General features: G+C 40.6%; 1 protein-coding gene across 1 annotated transcript in view; it reads left to right on the forward strand.

Moving 5' to 3' along the window:
• Positions 1-9,512, forward strand: part of Phtf2 (putative homeodomain transcription factor 2) — a 112,922-nt gene extending 103,410 nt beyond the window's left edge. Inside the window, exons 15-18 of the mRNA XM_052173108.1 lie at positions 2,362-2,517; positions 4,116-4,211; positions 6,497-6,622; positions 7,172-9,512. Of these exons, the coding sequence (XP_052029068.1) occupies positions 2,362-2,517; positions 4,116-4,211; positions 6,497-6,622; positions 7,172-7,192 (399 nt within the window). The 3' untranslated portion in view covers positions 7,193-9,512. The remainder of the gene's footprint in view (positions 1-2,361; positions 2,518-4,115; positions 4,212-6,496; positions 6,623-7,171) is intronic.
• The last annotated feature ends 3,034 nt before the right edge of the window (positions 9,513-12,546 follow it).

Raw genomic sequence — 12,546 nt, forward strand, 5'->3', positions numbered from 1 at the left:
CAGGAGCTCTGGGGGGTCTGGTTGGTTGATGATGTTGTTCTTCCTATGGGTTGCAAACCCCTTCAGCTCCTTCAGGTCTTTCTCTGACTTATCCATTGGGGATCCCCTTGCTCAGTCTCATGGTTGGCTGTGAGCATCTGCATCTATTGGTCAGGCTCTGGCAGAGCCTCACAGGAGACAGCTATAGCAGGCTCCTGTCAGCAAGCACTTGTTGGCATCTGATGGATCCCCAGGTGGGGCAGTCTCTGGATGGCCTTTCCTTCAGTCTCCGCTCCACACTTTGTTCCCATATTTCCTTTAGACAGGAGCAATTCTGGGTTAAAAATTTGGAGATGAGTGGGTGGCCCCATCCCCCACACCCTGCCTGTTTGTTTAAGTTTGGTAAGTGTCTTTGTCAGGGTTTCTATTCCTGCACAAACATCATGACCAAGAAGCAAGCTGGGGAGGAAAGGGTTTATTTAGCTTACAGTTCCACATTGCTGTTCATCACCAAAGGAGGTCAGGACTGGAACTCAAGCAGGTCAGGAAGCAGGAGCTGAGGCAGAGGCCATGGAGGGATGTTCCTTACTGGCTTGCTTCCCCTGGCTTGCTCAGCTTGCTTTCTTATAGAACCCAGGACTTCCAGCCCAGGGATGGCACCACCCACAAGGGGCCCTCCCCACTTGATCACTGAGAAAATGCCCCACAGCTGGATCTCATGGAGGCACTTTCCCAGCTGAAGCTCCTTTCTCTGTGATAAGTTCAGCCTGTGTCAAGTTGACACACAAAACCAGCCAGTACAGTGAGCTTTCTGGAGTTCATCAGGAAGCACGGAGGCAAGAACAGTCCAGAGCTTTGCGGGACAGGTTGCCTGACTAGAGATCAAAATCAGTGTTAGTGTGCAGGAAGACTGTGCTGTTAATAGAGAAATGGAGTATCCAGTGGATGAAGTAGATCTGCAAATCCATGCAAGATACTCGATATTGTGTCATCATGTATCAAGCCTTACTGGATAGGGAAGTAAAACAAAACTGAAGTAAATGAAAGTATTTCATTTTTGAGAATAAATTCTAGATAGAAAAAAGATTGAGGTTAAGAGAGCTGACTGCTCTTCCAGAGGTCCTGAGTTCAAATCTCAGTAACCACATGTTGGCTCACAACCATCTGTAATGGGATCCAATGCCTTCTTCTGGTGTGTTTGAACACAACCATGTACTCATATACATTAAATGAATAAATACATTTAAAAAGAAAAGATAACAGGGCCTGAATCTTCACAGGATGTGGGACAGTTTAGGCTTTGAAAGAAAGAAAGAAAGAAAGAAAGAAAGAAAGAAAGAAAGAAAGAAAGAAAGAAAGAAAGAAAGAAAGAAAGAAAGAAAGAAAGATTGAAAGAAAGATTGAAAGAAAGATTGAAATATAAGCAACAGTTTTAAGTTCAGTCACAAATAACGTGTTTGGGCTGCAAAGGGCACCATCCATGACAAAACATGGTCTGGGAAAGGACTGGCCCAACAGGATGACATCAGCGGGAATGTTGCAAGTCTGTCTTCTCAAGGCAGTAAGAAAAGCATCCTAACCGGGAAAAGTTACAAAATACAAAAAGATAACTCAGAGAGAAACATAGTTGCCACCAAGAGTTTGGACATTCTTTTCTTCCCCAAGTTCAGGGAAAGTTCATTCTTTTCTTCCCCAAGTTCAGGGAAAGTTAAGATTACGGTAATGAGAGGAGAGTGCATTCTACACTGTGTGGAGAGAGCTGAGTCCTGAGGGCTGCCCTGAGCGTTACACATGCACACTGTGGCATGTGCACGTGTGTCCTTCCCTCCCTCTGGGGGGGTTAGCAAGGAAATATGAGAAAGAAAGTTCATTAGAGATGATGTCGGGTACTGTGATAACACTGGCAGAACAGTCCAGATGTGGATAAAATAGCATAGTGTAAAGATGGCTGTCGAAGGTTGTGGAAGGCACCGTGACAGTGGAGAATACTTCGGAGCCTCCAGAAAGCTCTGGGTGTGTTGTGTCCTCAGTACCAGAAAAGGAGAAATACAATCACAGGATGAATATTTTTTTCTAAACTATTAGAAGCCTGCATGGAAAAGATTAAACATAAAATTTACCTTGGAGTAGAATGAAGTATTAGTTCAGAAATCAAGGACAAAAAAATCTAAAGGTTTTAACTGAATTTGAATTTTTTTTTAATATCTGAAATACATACTATAAAATTTAAGATTCAACAAAACTGATAAAGCTCATAGCTGTTGGTTATATTAGTCCTTATACTTCTGGTGTGCATGAAATCATGATAAATATGTTTTAAAAACAGCACTACATTTGAAATAAAGTGAACTGCTTACACCACGTCTGTCTCTCCCTTCGCAGCTCCTCCACGTGCACGAGATCTTCCTCGACTGTCACTACAACTGGGAGCTGGTGATTTGGTGCATCTCCCTAACGCTCTTCCTCCTGAGGTTTGTTACTCTTGGGTCAGAAACCAGCAAAAAGTACAGCAATACCTCAATATTACTGACAGAGCAGGTGAGTTCCTCATGGGCTAGTCTCTAGTGTACAGTCCCATTGTGGGAGGTGGCGGGAAGACGGGGGCAGCTTGCCAGACCCGGGCCTCTCCTTCCATCACGTGTGAACATCTGACAGCCATGTCTAGACCAACTTAAAACAGTTTCGCTTATTTTATATTTTTCACAAGCATATTTTTACTTGATTAAGGTCATTTGTGCTATGAAGCAAAACTTAAATTTTGATAGTATACAGCCATTTTTCACTGTTTCTGCCTTGATTCAAATTTCAAATATAATCTGCTGTTTTTATGTTCTTTTTTTTCTTTAAAGATTTATTTTATGTATATGAGTACACTGTAGCTGTCCTCAGACACACCAGAAGAGGGCATCAGATCCCATTACAGATGGTTGTGAGCCACTATGTGGTTGCTGGGAATTGAACTCAGGACCTCTGGAAGAGCAGCCACTGCTCTTACCCACTGAGCCATCTCTCCAGCCCTGTTTTTATGTTCTATTTTCATTTGGAAGGAAGGAAGTAGTATTATTAAGAAGATAGATTTTTAGAACATTAGTGGGACACTATAGCTTTGCAGTGTAACAATCACATTAGAATTCATTTAAATTTTTATTCAATGGAAAATAAAGCATAGTAATTTTGATAACTGATTTTATTTTATATGAGTTTGCCCAGTATTTCCTCTTGGCTATTTCATAAGAATTGTACAAAGGAAATATTTGCTAATGAGCCTATGTGAATGTTTTAGTTAGGAAGAGCTTGTATTTTAAATATGCAGTAATTAAATAGGCTTGATGTGGGGAAGAGGAGAGTCACCACTAAAGGTGGTCATCTCTGACGGTCCCTGGGTCTCAGGGACTTAGAACAGCCACCTCCCTCTGATAGATTGTGAGGCTGAGGCTTCTCGGCCATCTCCTTCTGCACTGCCTGTCCAGGTTGCCCTATATACTCAGGACCGTGTAGGTTTACATGTGGTTTGGGTTTGTTTCCTATGACTTCTGCCCTTGACGTTAGAAGCTGTCCAGTCATAGCGCCTAGATCTGTGGCAGATGTGCTGACTGTTGCTTGGTTGGGGTTGTGGTGGATCAGGTGGGTAAGCAGAGTGGGGCAGAGGCTTGGAGTCAGAGCCCTTTCACAGACAGGACCAGAACTGGGCAGGAACCTTAAAGTATCTATTAGGGAGTAGATAGTAAAGATATGTAAATATTTTTATCACTTTAATTAAAAAATCACGAACCAATTTGGTGACTTAATTCTGTTGCTATTCATTCTCTAAGTTGATCTGGCCCTGATAATACAATGTATACCTTTTTAAATATTAAGTTTTCTTACTATAAAATAAGTTTATTATAATATTTGGAATGTATAATAATGGTCAAATATTGCAGTCATTTGTAAGATTAACTCAGAGAACCGCTATTAATATTTTGCTCACCGTCTTTCAGATCTTTTTAAGAATGTGTATTTGAGGTCTGGGGATACAACTCAGTAAAATGATTGTGTAGCATGCATGAGTCCCTGGGTTTAGTCCCCAAAACTGTAAAAGAAAAACATGTTATCATCGTAAATGATTTTTCTTATGGGGCTTTTTTATATAAAAGATAAACCTCTACTTGAAAATGGAGAAGAAACCTAACAAAAAGGAGGAGCTGACCCTTGTGAATAATGTTTTAAAGCTCGCTACGAAACTACTGAAGGTGAGACCTGTGGGGGTGTGCTGCGCTGCCGTGTGGGGTGTGCTGTGCTGCGCTGCCGTTTGGGTGTGTGCTGTGCTGCCGTGTGGGGTGTGCTGTGCTGCGCTGCCGTGTGGGGTGTGCTGTGCTGCGCTGCGGTGTGGGGGTGCACTGCTCTGAGCCTTAGTCTCTGTCAGCCCCCGTCTACCTAAGAAGCTTCCAAATGACAGTCAAGCACATATGCACCGTTTTGTTTTATTTTGTTTTGTTTTGTTTTGTTTTGTTTTGTTTTGTTTTTGTTGTTCAAGTAGCCCAAATAATTCATTCGAAAAGTTTGTGAAGTCATTTAGGAATGTTCATGGTACTGTAGATGTGGAGCGGTTTTTGCTGTTTACTTTTTTGATTTTGTGTGTGTATGTTTAATCTGTTTCATCTAGAATATTAGGAAGCATTTCACAAAAGAAGGCTAGAAGTTAACTGAGAAGTTCTTTTTATTTTATATTTCATAAAGCAATCTTCTGTGTGGCCCAAGTTAGTTTAAAAATCAATGATAGTCATAGTTTTATATACAGGTCGTCAGTATTTAATTTGAAAATTATTTTTGATAAATCAAGGACTATAGTTTTGTTTGATGTCATAATATCCTTGGGAATTAGAATTTTTTTATTAATTTTGCAACAGGGTCTTCCTGTGTGGCTCTGATTTGCTCATTATTAACTGTGTTTCCCAAGGTGAGCTCAAACTTGTGACAGCTTCCTGTCTCAGTCCCGTGAGTGCTGGGATTACAGCGTCCCACCAAGCGTGGCTCTCAGGATAATGAAATGGGGCTTTTCACCGTTGCTTTGTGGTGTTGCTTTTCAAACAAAAATATGTTTGAGAATCTCAATTTCTATAACTAATAGAGCACAATACTCTCTATAGAGTTTTAGATTTTAGAGAATGGTATCAAATTCGTGGTGACCCTATAAACGGGCTAGTGCGACCAAGATTGGCTACAGTGTATCTTACTGGAAATTGGACATCAAAAAGACTCAGAGGACATAGGAAAGGGGATAATAAAATAAGTAATTAGTAATTGCTTTCTTTTAAATTTTTCCTTTAAAAAGATCTTAGGACAGGTGTCAGAGAAGAGAACACAGACACATCTTTCCTCTATCTTTTTTTTTTCCCCAAAAAGATACCATGAGTTGATGGCTTTCTGTGTGCTTAATCTTTTGTATTGGGACTCTTCAGGTGCTGGGCTCTGGCTGATGTCAGGAACTATTAAATTGTAAAGTAGAGACAGTCACAATGCTTGACCTGCTTTGGTCCATCTAGAACGTGGCCTTAAGGAGACTTGGACCCTCCCTCTCACTTTCTGTGGCCAAGGAGTTCACAAGGCCAAGGCACCCTGGAGCCACCCCCTCTCCCTTTAGCACTGCCCTCCATGAGACCCTGGTCTCTTACTGGAGAGTCTGGCACGCAGAACTTCAAACGCTCTTGCTTCTGGAGTTAACTGCTCTTTATCTTCCACATTGCCAGCCCAGAGACCCTTTTCCACTTACTACTGCCATGATGCCCCCGCGCAGATCCTTTAGTGTCGGTTTATAGTCAGGTCTGCCTAAGAGGAAGCCAGCTCTCAAAGTCTGCCTTGCGTTTGGGCTCTGACAGGGCACGGCGGCCAGTAGCACCTCTGCCCTGGCTCTCAGGACTGCTTGTCTTAAGCCTTGGCCACCGGTCTCTGGTGAAAGACCTCATTGTTTTATTATTTGCATGTTTATTAAACTATACAGTCTTTCAGTTCTAGGACTGAATTTTGTCTTCCCAGAGTCACTATGGTGTCTGGCATATAATAGACCTTTTAATATTTTAATCATTTAATCAATTAATCAAATTGTATATTTGAATATGAATTAATTTAAATAAGAGTTTTTATTCAAATATTAATATTATCCGAAGACTTGGCTAATGATACAGGTAATTCTACAAGAGTAGCATTCTCTTTCGGATGCTATTGCAGCTCTTTTCCCTAAACGTATTCTCTAATGCCCTATAGCAGCACTATAGGTCAGACTCCACGATCACTCGTAGCAAGAGTTGGAGCTACAGAGTTAGAAAACTATTTTAAAGGAAGTCATCTTTCTTAACAAATAAAACCACTGTTAAAATTTACTTATTTCAAGTTTAGATAAGCATGTCCTTTCTAAAAGTATCCACAATTAATAACATTTGGATAGTGATTTCTTTTTTAACTTTCTTGCATATTGAGGATTTAACTTAACTGGAAATTCTTACAGGACCTAAGGCTAACTTTTCATTTCTTCTGTTAGGAATTGGACAGCCCCTTTAGGTTGTATGGACTCACAATGAACCCGCTGCTGTATAACATCACCCAGGTTGTCATCCTGTCGGCTGTTTCCGGTGTCATCAGTGACTTGCTTGGATTTAATTTAAAGGTAACAGCCTGCAAGCTTTGTTTTAATTTCTTTAACCCTGTCACTCTGAGATTTCACATGCATAATAGAGTCGCTTTGGCAAGTTTGTATACAATTAGTAACAGTGGCTTCACATTTAACTTCAGGGACTTTATATGTCATGGATTCTCATAGGAATAGAACTTGTAATTTGGATAGAATCTTATGTAGGCTGCACATGTGTGTGTGCGTGTGTGTGTGTGTGTGTGTGTGTGTGTGTTCATATTCTAGAGTAAGAAAAAAAGCCATATTCTTCAGTTGGCCAAAAATGTATTATTATCTAGTAGATACATCCTCTAGCAGTACACGCACAAATAAATGTTAGTAGGGAGTGGAAGCAGTGTATTAAACAAGTAGTAGCTGTATGTTGACATTTCTCAGTAAAAGCAAAGGAGAAATCTGACTTTGACCACTCTGTTCAGATGTGGGGGACCTGAGGTGATGCTGAGGACCTGTGGTGGAGTGTAAGGGCAACTGTAATAAGACATATGCGCCATATCAATACCAATCTTGACTTGTAATTTCTTATAGCTGTGGAAGATCAAATCCTGACAGTTGAAACGGAGATGTAGCCAGCTTGCAGAACATGAGCGCTGACGGAGCTGTCTGGAAGAGTCGGCGGCTCTGCTCCCGGAGTTTGCTGGCAAAGAAGTGTTTACATCAGACTGTATTGTGCAATTCTTATATTTATTATATTTGTTCACCGGTTTTATTTTGGTGTGTGTGTGTGTGTGTGTGTGTGTGTGTGTGTGTGTGTGTTCCTTTTTTTCTTTTTAAACATTTAGTTTGTTTTAGGCATTGAAGTTTTTCGTTGTTGAAAGGGTGGCAAAACTGATCCAGATATCTGAGATCCTGGTAATTGTTAACATATTTCACAAACAAATAATGAAAACAGAAGCCATTGCTAAGCACTGTTTCTTCATCAATGCCGTGAACTTGCCTTACTTGAGGAAAACTTCTTTAACTCTGAAATAGTGCATTGGTCTCAGCTAAACACATTTTTGTTGGTAAACCAAGATCCACCCAGGATCGCTCTTGAAATACTTCAGAACAGTACTGGGATCTAGACTGATTAAGCTGCAGTTGAAGCGCCCTTCAGTATTAATATATGGTATTATGTAACAGGTCAACAAGTGCTCTTTGATAATAAAACTCTTAATGGAGCAATAATTGTAAATGGTTACCATACTGTAAAATATTTTGATAAAAATTAATTAGTAATAAATGTATTTATTTAAAACCCTGAGCTGTTTGCACGGCTCCAACTGTGCATGCTCAAAATGTGCACTTTTTAAAATTGTTCCTTTTGGTGTCTATCTTTAGTGGCTATGTTACAGTGTACTAGGGCGTAATACGGTATCCTTTTGAGTGAGGTCTAACCTTATCTCACAAGTGAAGTGCCTACTGTTACTACTAAAGTGCGTTACGTTTACTCAAAAGAATTTCCCATGGTACACTATAGCATATGCTGTTCCTACCACATTTAAATAAAGCTTAAAAGTAAAGTTAAGAACCAACAAAATATATATCTGATTGTTAGTTATAAAATTTCCAAATTTTCCAAAAGGACAGCTTCAGCCTACCAGTTCTAGCCTCCAAATTTAATCTGGTGCACCCCTCCCCCAGCTCCATTATATAAGGGCTATTTTTAGATGCTTTTAAAATGGAAAGCTAGCTGCTCTCCCCTTCAGTAACTGGTCAAGTGTTTGGTGGGAGCTTATCATGTTTCCTTTTGGTAAATAGGGCAGATATGATAGTCCCTTCATCGGGCCTTGATTCTAAATTGTTACCTTTGTACAATCAGTAGTGTTTTAAGAATTACATGAAAAAATGTTTTTGTGATTGTTTTGTTTTGTTTAAGCCAAGCATTTGGTTTCCAAAACAAAGAAATTATTTAAAACAATCTAGGATTTTCTTGGTGCAGTCATATTGAATATATTCATTTTTAGCATATTTTAAGGTCTTTAAAATAATTAATTGTAAATAATTTATTTGATTGGTGCAGTTCTAATTCCCAAATCACTCTTAAAATCAGGATGCGTAGAAACCAGAGCTATGTGTTAACTGTTGCTCTTCCCATTCCTTTGAGCAGCTCAGTTAAGCCTCACTGGAGAGTGCTCTCTGTATGGCAAACAGCAGACAGCATTGTGTCCGTCTGCCTGAGTTCTGATATGTCCAATAATGACCAAAGTGCATTCTGGGTAGTTTTCAAGGAATGTATTACTGGAGCTTTAAGAACATACTTAGTTTCTCATGTGAAGAATTAGGCTTTGTCTGATATGTTTCTTCCTTCCTATTGTCTAATGTTGAGGTTGTTTTTAGGCACTATATTTTATAAACTTTTTCAAAATAAGGTACATACCTATACAGAACTTAACATTTTGCACAGAGTATATCAAATATATTTTGAGAATAAAAAAAATACAGCATGAGTTCTGTTAGGAATAAAGTGAGAATCATGTATCTTAAGAAAACTTATTTCAGATTGGAAGTATTTTTGAGAAAAGTAGCTGACTTAGGAAAATGCTTGCTTTAGGTTTCAGTCGTGCTTGACATAGCGTTGGGTAGATTGTGCAGTATACCTGTCAGCAACGTGATGTAGCTATCGGCCATGCCATTCCCGTGGGCAGCAGGAGAATACTAAGAGGAAAATGTGCTAAGCTATTTCATAATGTTCACAGAGCTATTTCAGAGTAGTGACATCCCTGCCTTTAGTACACCGTGAATGTAAGAAGTTGAAAGTGTAACATATCACACCACAGAGAAAAAGCGACTCAGAGGTAGAATGATGACAGATGCTGTGTGCTGTTTCTTTGCTGCGTGTTTTTAAAAGTTTGAACATCAAGTTTGAAATAAAACATTCTATGACTGACTTGTGTGTGTTGTTTTAAATTACATGTGTGGGTTGATTTTGTATTTACTGTAATATAAGCCATAGTTATGCCCTTTAGACAAGGGCGGTGAAAATAAAGTTTTAACTGTACCTCAACCGTTTGTATTTTGTTGAAGTCCTTATAACATGGTGGGATAACCACGTATATACCAGGATGCTTGTACCCAGGTGGCACTTGGCCTGCTGTATTGGAATGTGGAAACCTGATTGTGGCCTGGGGTGTTGAAGTTCAGTAGCAGGACAGTGATACTTTTAAACACAGTTTTGCCACATGATCCATGCTAAGAGATTATAGCCAACAAGGTAAAGGTTCAAATATTTGTTACCTGATGGACACATGTGGTGCTCAAATTAATCAGGGATCGTTAAGTCTACTTTCAAACTTACCTTCAGCTTACTTAGAGCTAGCCCTTTTAAGGATTCATCTCTGAGACCAGAATTAGCCATATGGTTATCACTTCCGTCATCCACTCTATTACATTCCCACCTTTCTCCTGCCACCCCACGAAGACTAGCACAGAGGCTTACTGCGTCACTGTGCACGCTCTACCCCATCTCTTAGTACTGACACTCTGGGGAAGCTAGGAGGTGGCTCGGAGTGTTTCTTCTGCTTTTGCATAGTCTTCAACATAACAGCCCCATATCACACCAAGCAAGAGTGTCACTGATCCAATCTAACACTATACCCACAATAGCATGGGATTCCATAGATGAGAGGCCCAGCCCTCCCAAGGGTTCCTGTCACTTCAGAGCCAAGTCAAGCCCAGAAGTAGGCTATCTACTTGAGAAATGGGTCCTGGACCTGGAGAGATGGCTCAGTGTTAAAGGCTCAGCCCACAACCAGAAATAGAAGAGAAACGGGGTTTCCAACAATGCTTTACCTTGGTTTACTTAGCTTATTTAAGCAGTTCCTAAAACCCAGGCTAAGTTTTCCGAAAAGAATATTGGGAAGCATGAAGGCTAGGGAAGAGAGTAAGGAGCATTAGCCCACTCTGAGGTACACCCGCCTTCTAGGACCCTCCTCGTCTTGGGAAACCCGGGAAATCCTCTGAATTCTGCAGTTAGAAACTGTATGGGAGCTTCATCACGTGATCACATTGGTGTGGTGTTAACTCCCTTTCTGACCCCTTATCTCTGTAGACCAAGAAATGGTGTTGAAAGCTTGTGTGTAATTGTGGGTTGGTCTTTGTAAGGGGTCGATGAATGGGTAGAGTCAAAAGCCCTTACACGCTGCCTCGTGCAAAGGCCTCATTAGACCAACAAGATAGGTTTCACTTGTCCACAGTTGCATAGGTAAAGACAGAGCCCATACCTGGTCCATGCTCCCATTACTGCTGTCATTCATGGTGGCATCTTGACCAACCACAACACTTAACCATAGGAAAATATCCTGGGAAGAACAAAGAAACCGAATAAACCTGCCTGCCTGTATTCCTAGTGAGCCCCTGTGTAAGCTACCCAACCTCAGCAGACCTGTGTGCTCCTGAGAACAACATTGCCTCCCCGTCTTGGCCTCTCACCTTGGGCGTTCTTGTTCAGTGTTTAAACATGTAATGGGTTTCATGTGGTGTTTTCAAACATCTGAGAACCCTAGCTCGGATATTCTCACTCTCGGCTATGGATGGGAAAACTTGACTTGGCTAGAAGAAGAGTTTGTGGGAACAACTGGCTTACTACTTAGCACAGGAGTTGATAGAAGGATGGTTGTGTGGAGACACCCTTCTTCCCCTTTCTCAACGAGACAAGTAGTGCTCTGGGGTCAGCTAACAGTTGTCACATGCCTCCTGCCGATTTAAAGTCATGCCTCATCTACTTGCTAAAGATGGGGTCTTTTACAAGAAACCACCCTTTAATTACTTTTCTTTCTGAGGATGGAACTTGAAATTATGCTAAGCAAACTAACTCAAATGTTGCATGCTTTCATGTGAAGTCTACGTTGAGTCTATGTGTTTTTATACATTTTTTTATAATTTTTTATTTTCAATATTCTCTGTTTACTTTCAAAATGATTTTCCCCTTTCCCGGTTTCCCCCTCCCCATAAGTTCCCTAAGCCCTCTTCCCTCTGCCCATTCTCCTATCACCCCCTCCTACTTCTGTGTCCTGGTGCTCCCCTACAATGCTGGAACAAGCATTTTCAGGACCAGGGACCTCTCTTTCCTCCTTCTTGGGAGTCATTTGATATGTGAATTGTGTCTTGGATATTAAGAGTTTCTGAGCTAATATCCACTTATCAATGACTGTATTTCAAGTGTGTTCTTTTGTGACTGGGTTACCTCACTTAGGATGATATTTTCCAGATCCAACCATTTGCCTAAGGATTTCATGAATTCATTGTTTTTAATTGCTGAGTAGTATTCTGTTGTGTAAATATACCACATTTTCTGTATCCATTCCTCCATTGAGGGATATTTGGGTTCTTTCCAGCTTCTGGCTATTATAAATAGGGCTGCTATGAACATAGTGGAGCATGTGCCCTTATTGCATGCTGGGGAATCCTCTGGGTATATGCCCAGAAGTGATATTGCAGGGTCCTCCGGAAGTGTTATGGCCAGTTTTCTGAGGAACAGCCAGACTGATTTCCAGAGTGGTTGTACCAACTTGCATTCCCACTAGCAGTGGAGGAGTGTTCCTCTTTCTCCACATCCTCGCCAACACCTGCTGTCTCCTGAGTTTTTAATCTTAGCCATTCTGACTAGTGAAATCTCAGGGTTGTTTTGATTTGCATTTCCCTAATGACTAGTGATGCTGAATATTTTTTAAGGTGCTTCTCAGCCATTCGAAGTTCTTCAGGTAAAAATTCTTTGTTTAGCTCTCTACCCCATTTTTAAATAGGGTTATTTGGCTCTCTGGAGTCTAACTTCTTGAGTTCTTTCTATATATTGGATATTAGCCCGCTGTCAGATGTAGGGTTGGTGAAGATCCTTTCCCAATTTGTCGGTTGCCGTTTTGTCCACTTGACCGTGTCCTTTGCCTTACAAAAACTGTAATTTTATGAGGTCCCATTTGTCGATT

Source organism: Apodemus sylvaticus, chromosome 2, assembly GCF_947179515.1.
Source record: "Apodemus sylvaticus chromosome 2, mApoSyl1.1, whole genome shotgun sequence".
NCBI lineage: Eukaryota > Metazoa > Chordata > Mammalia > Rodentia > Muridae > Apodemus > Apodemus sylvaticus.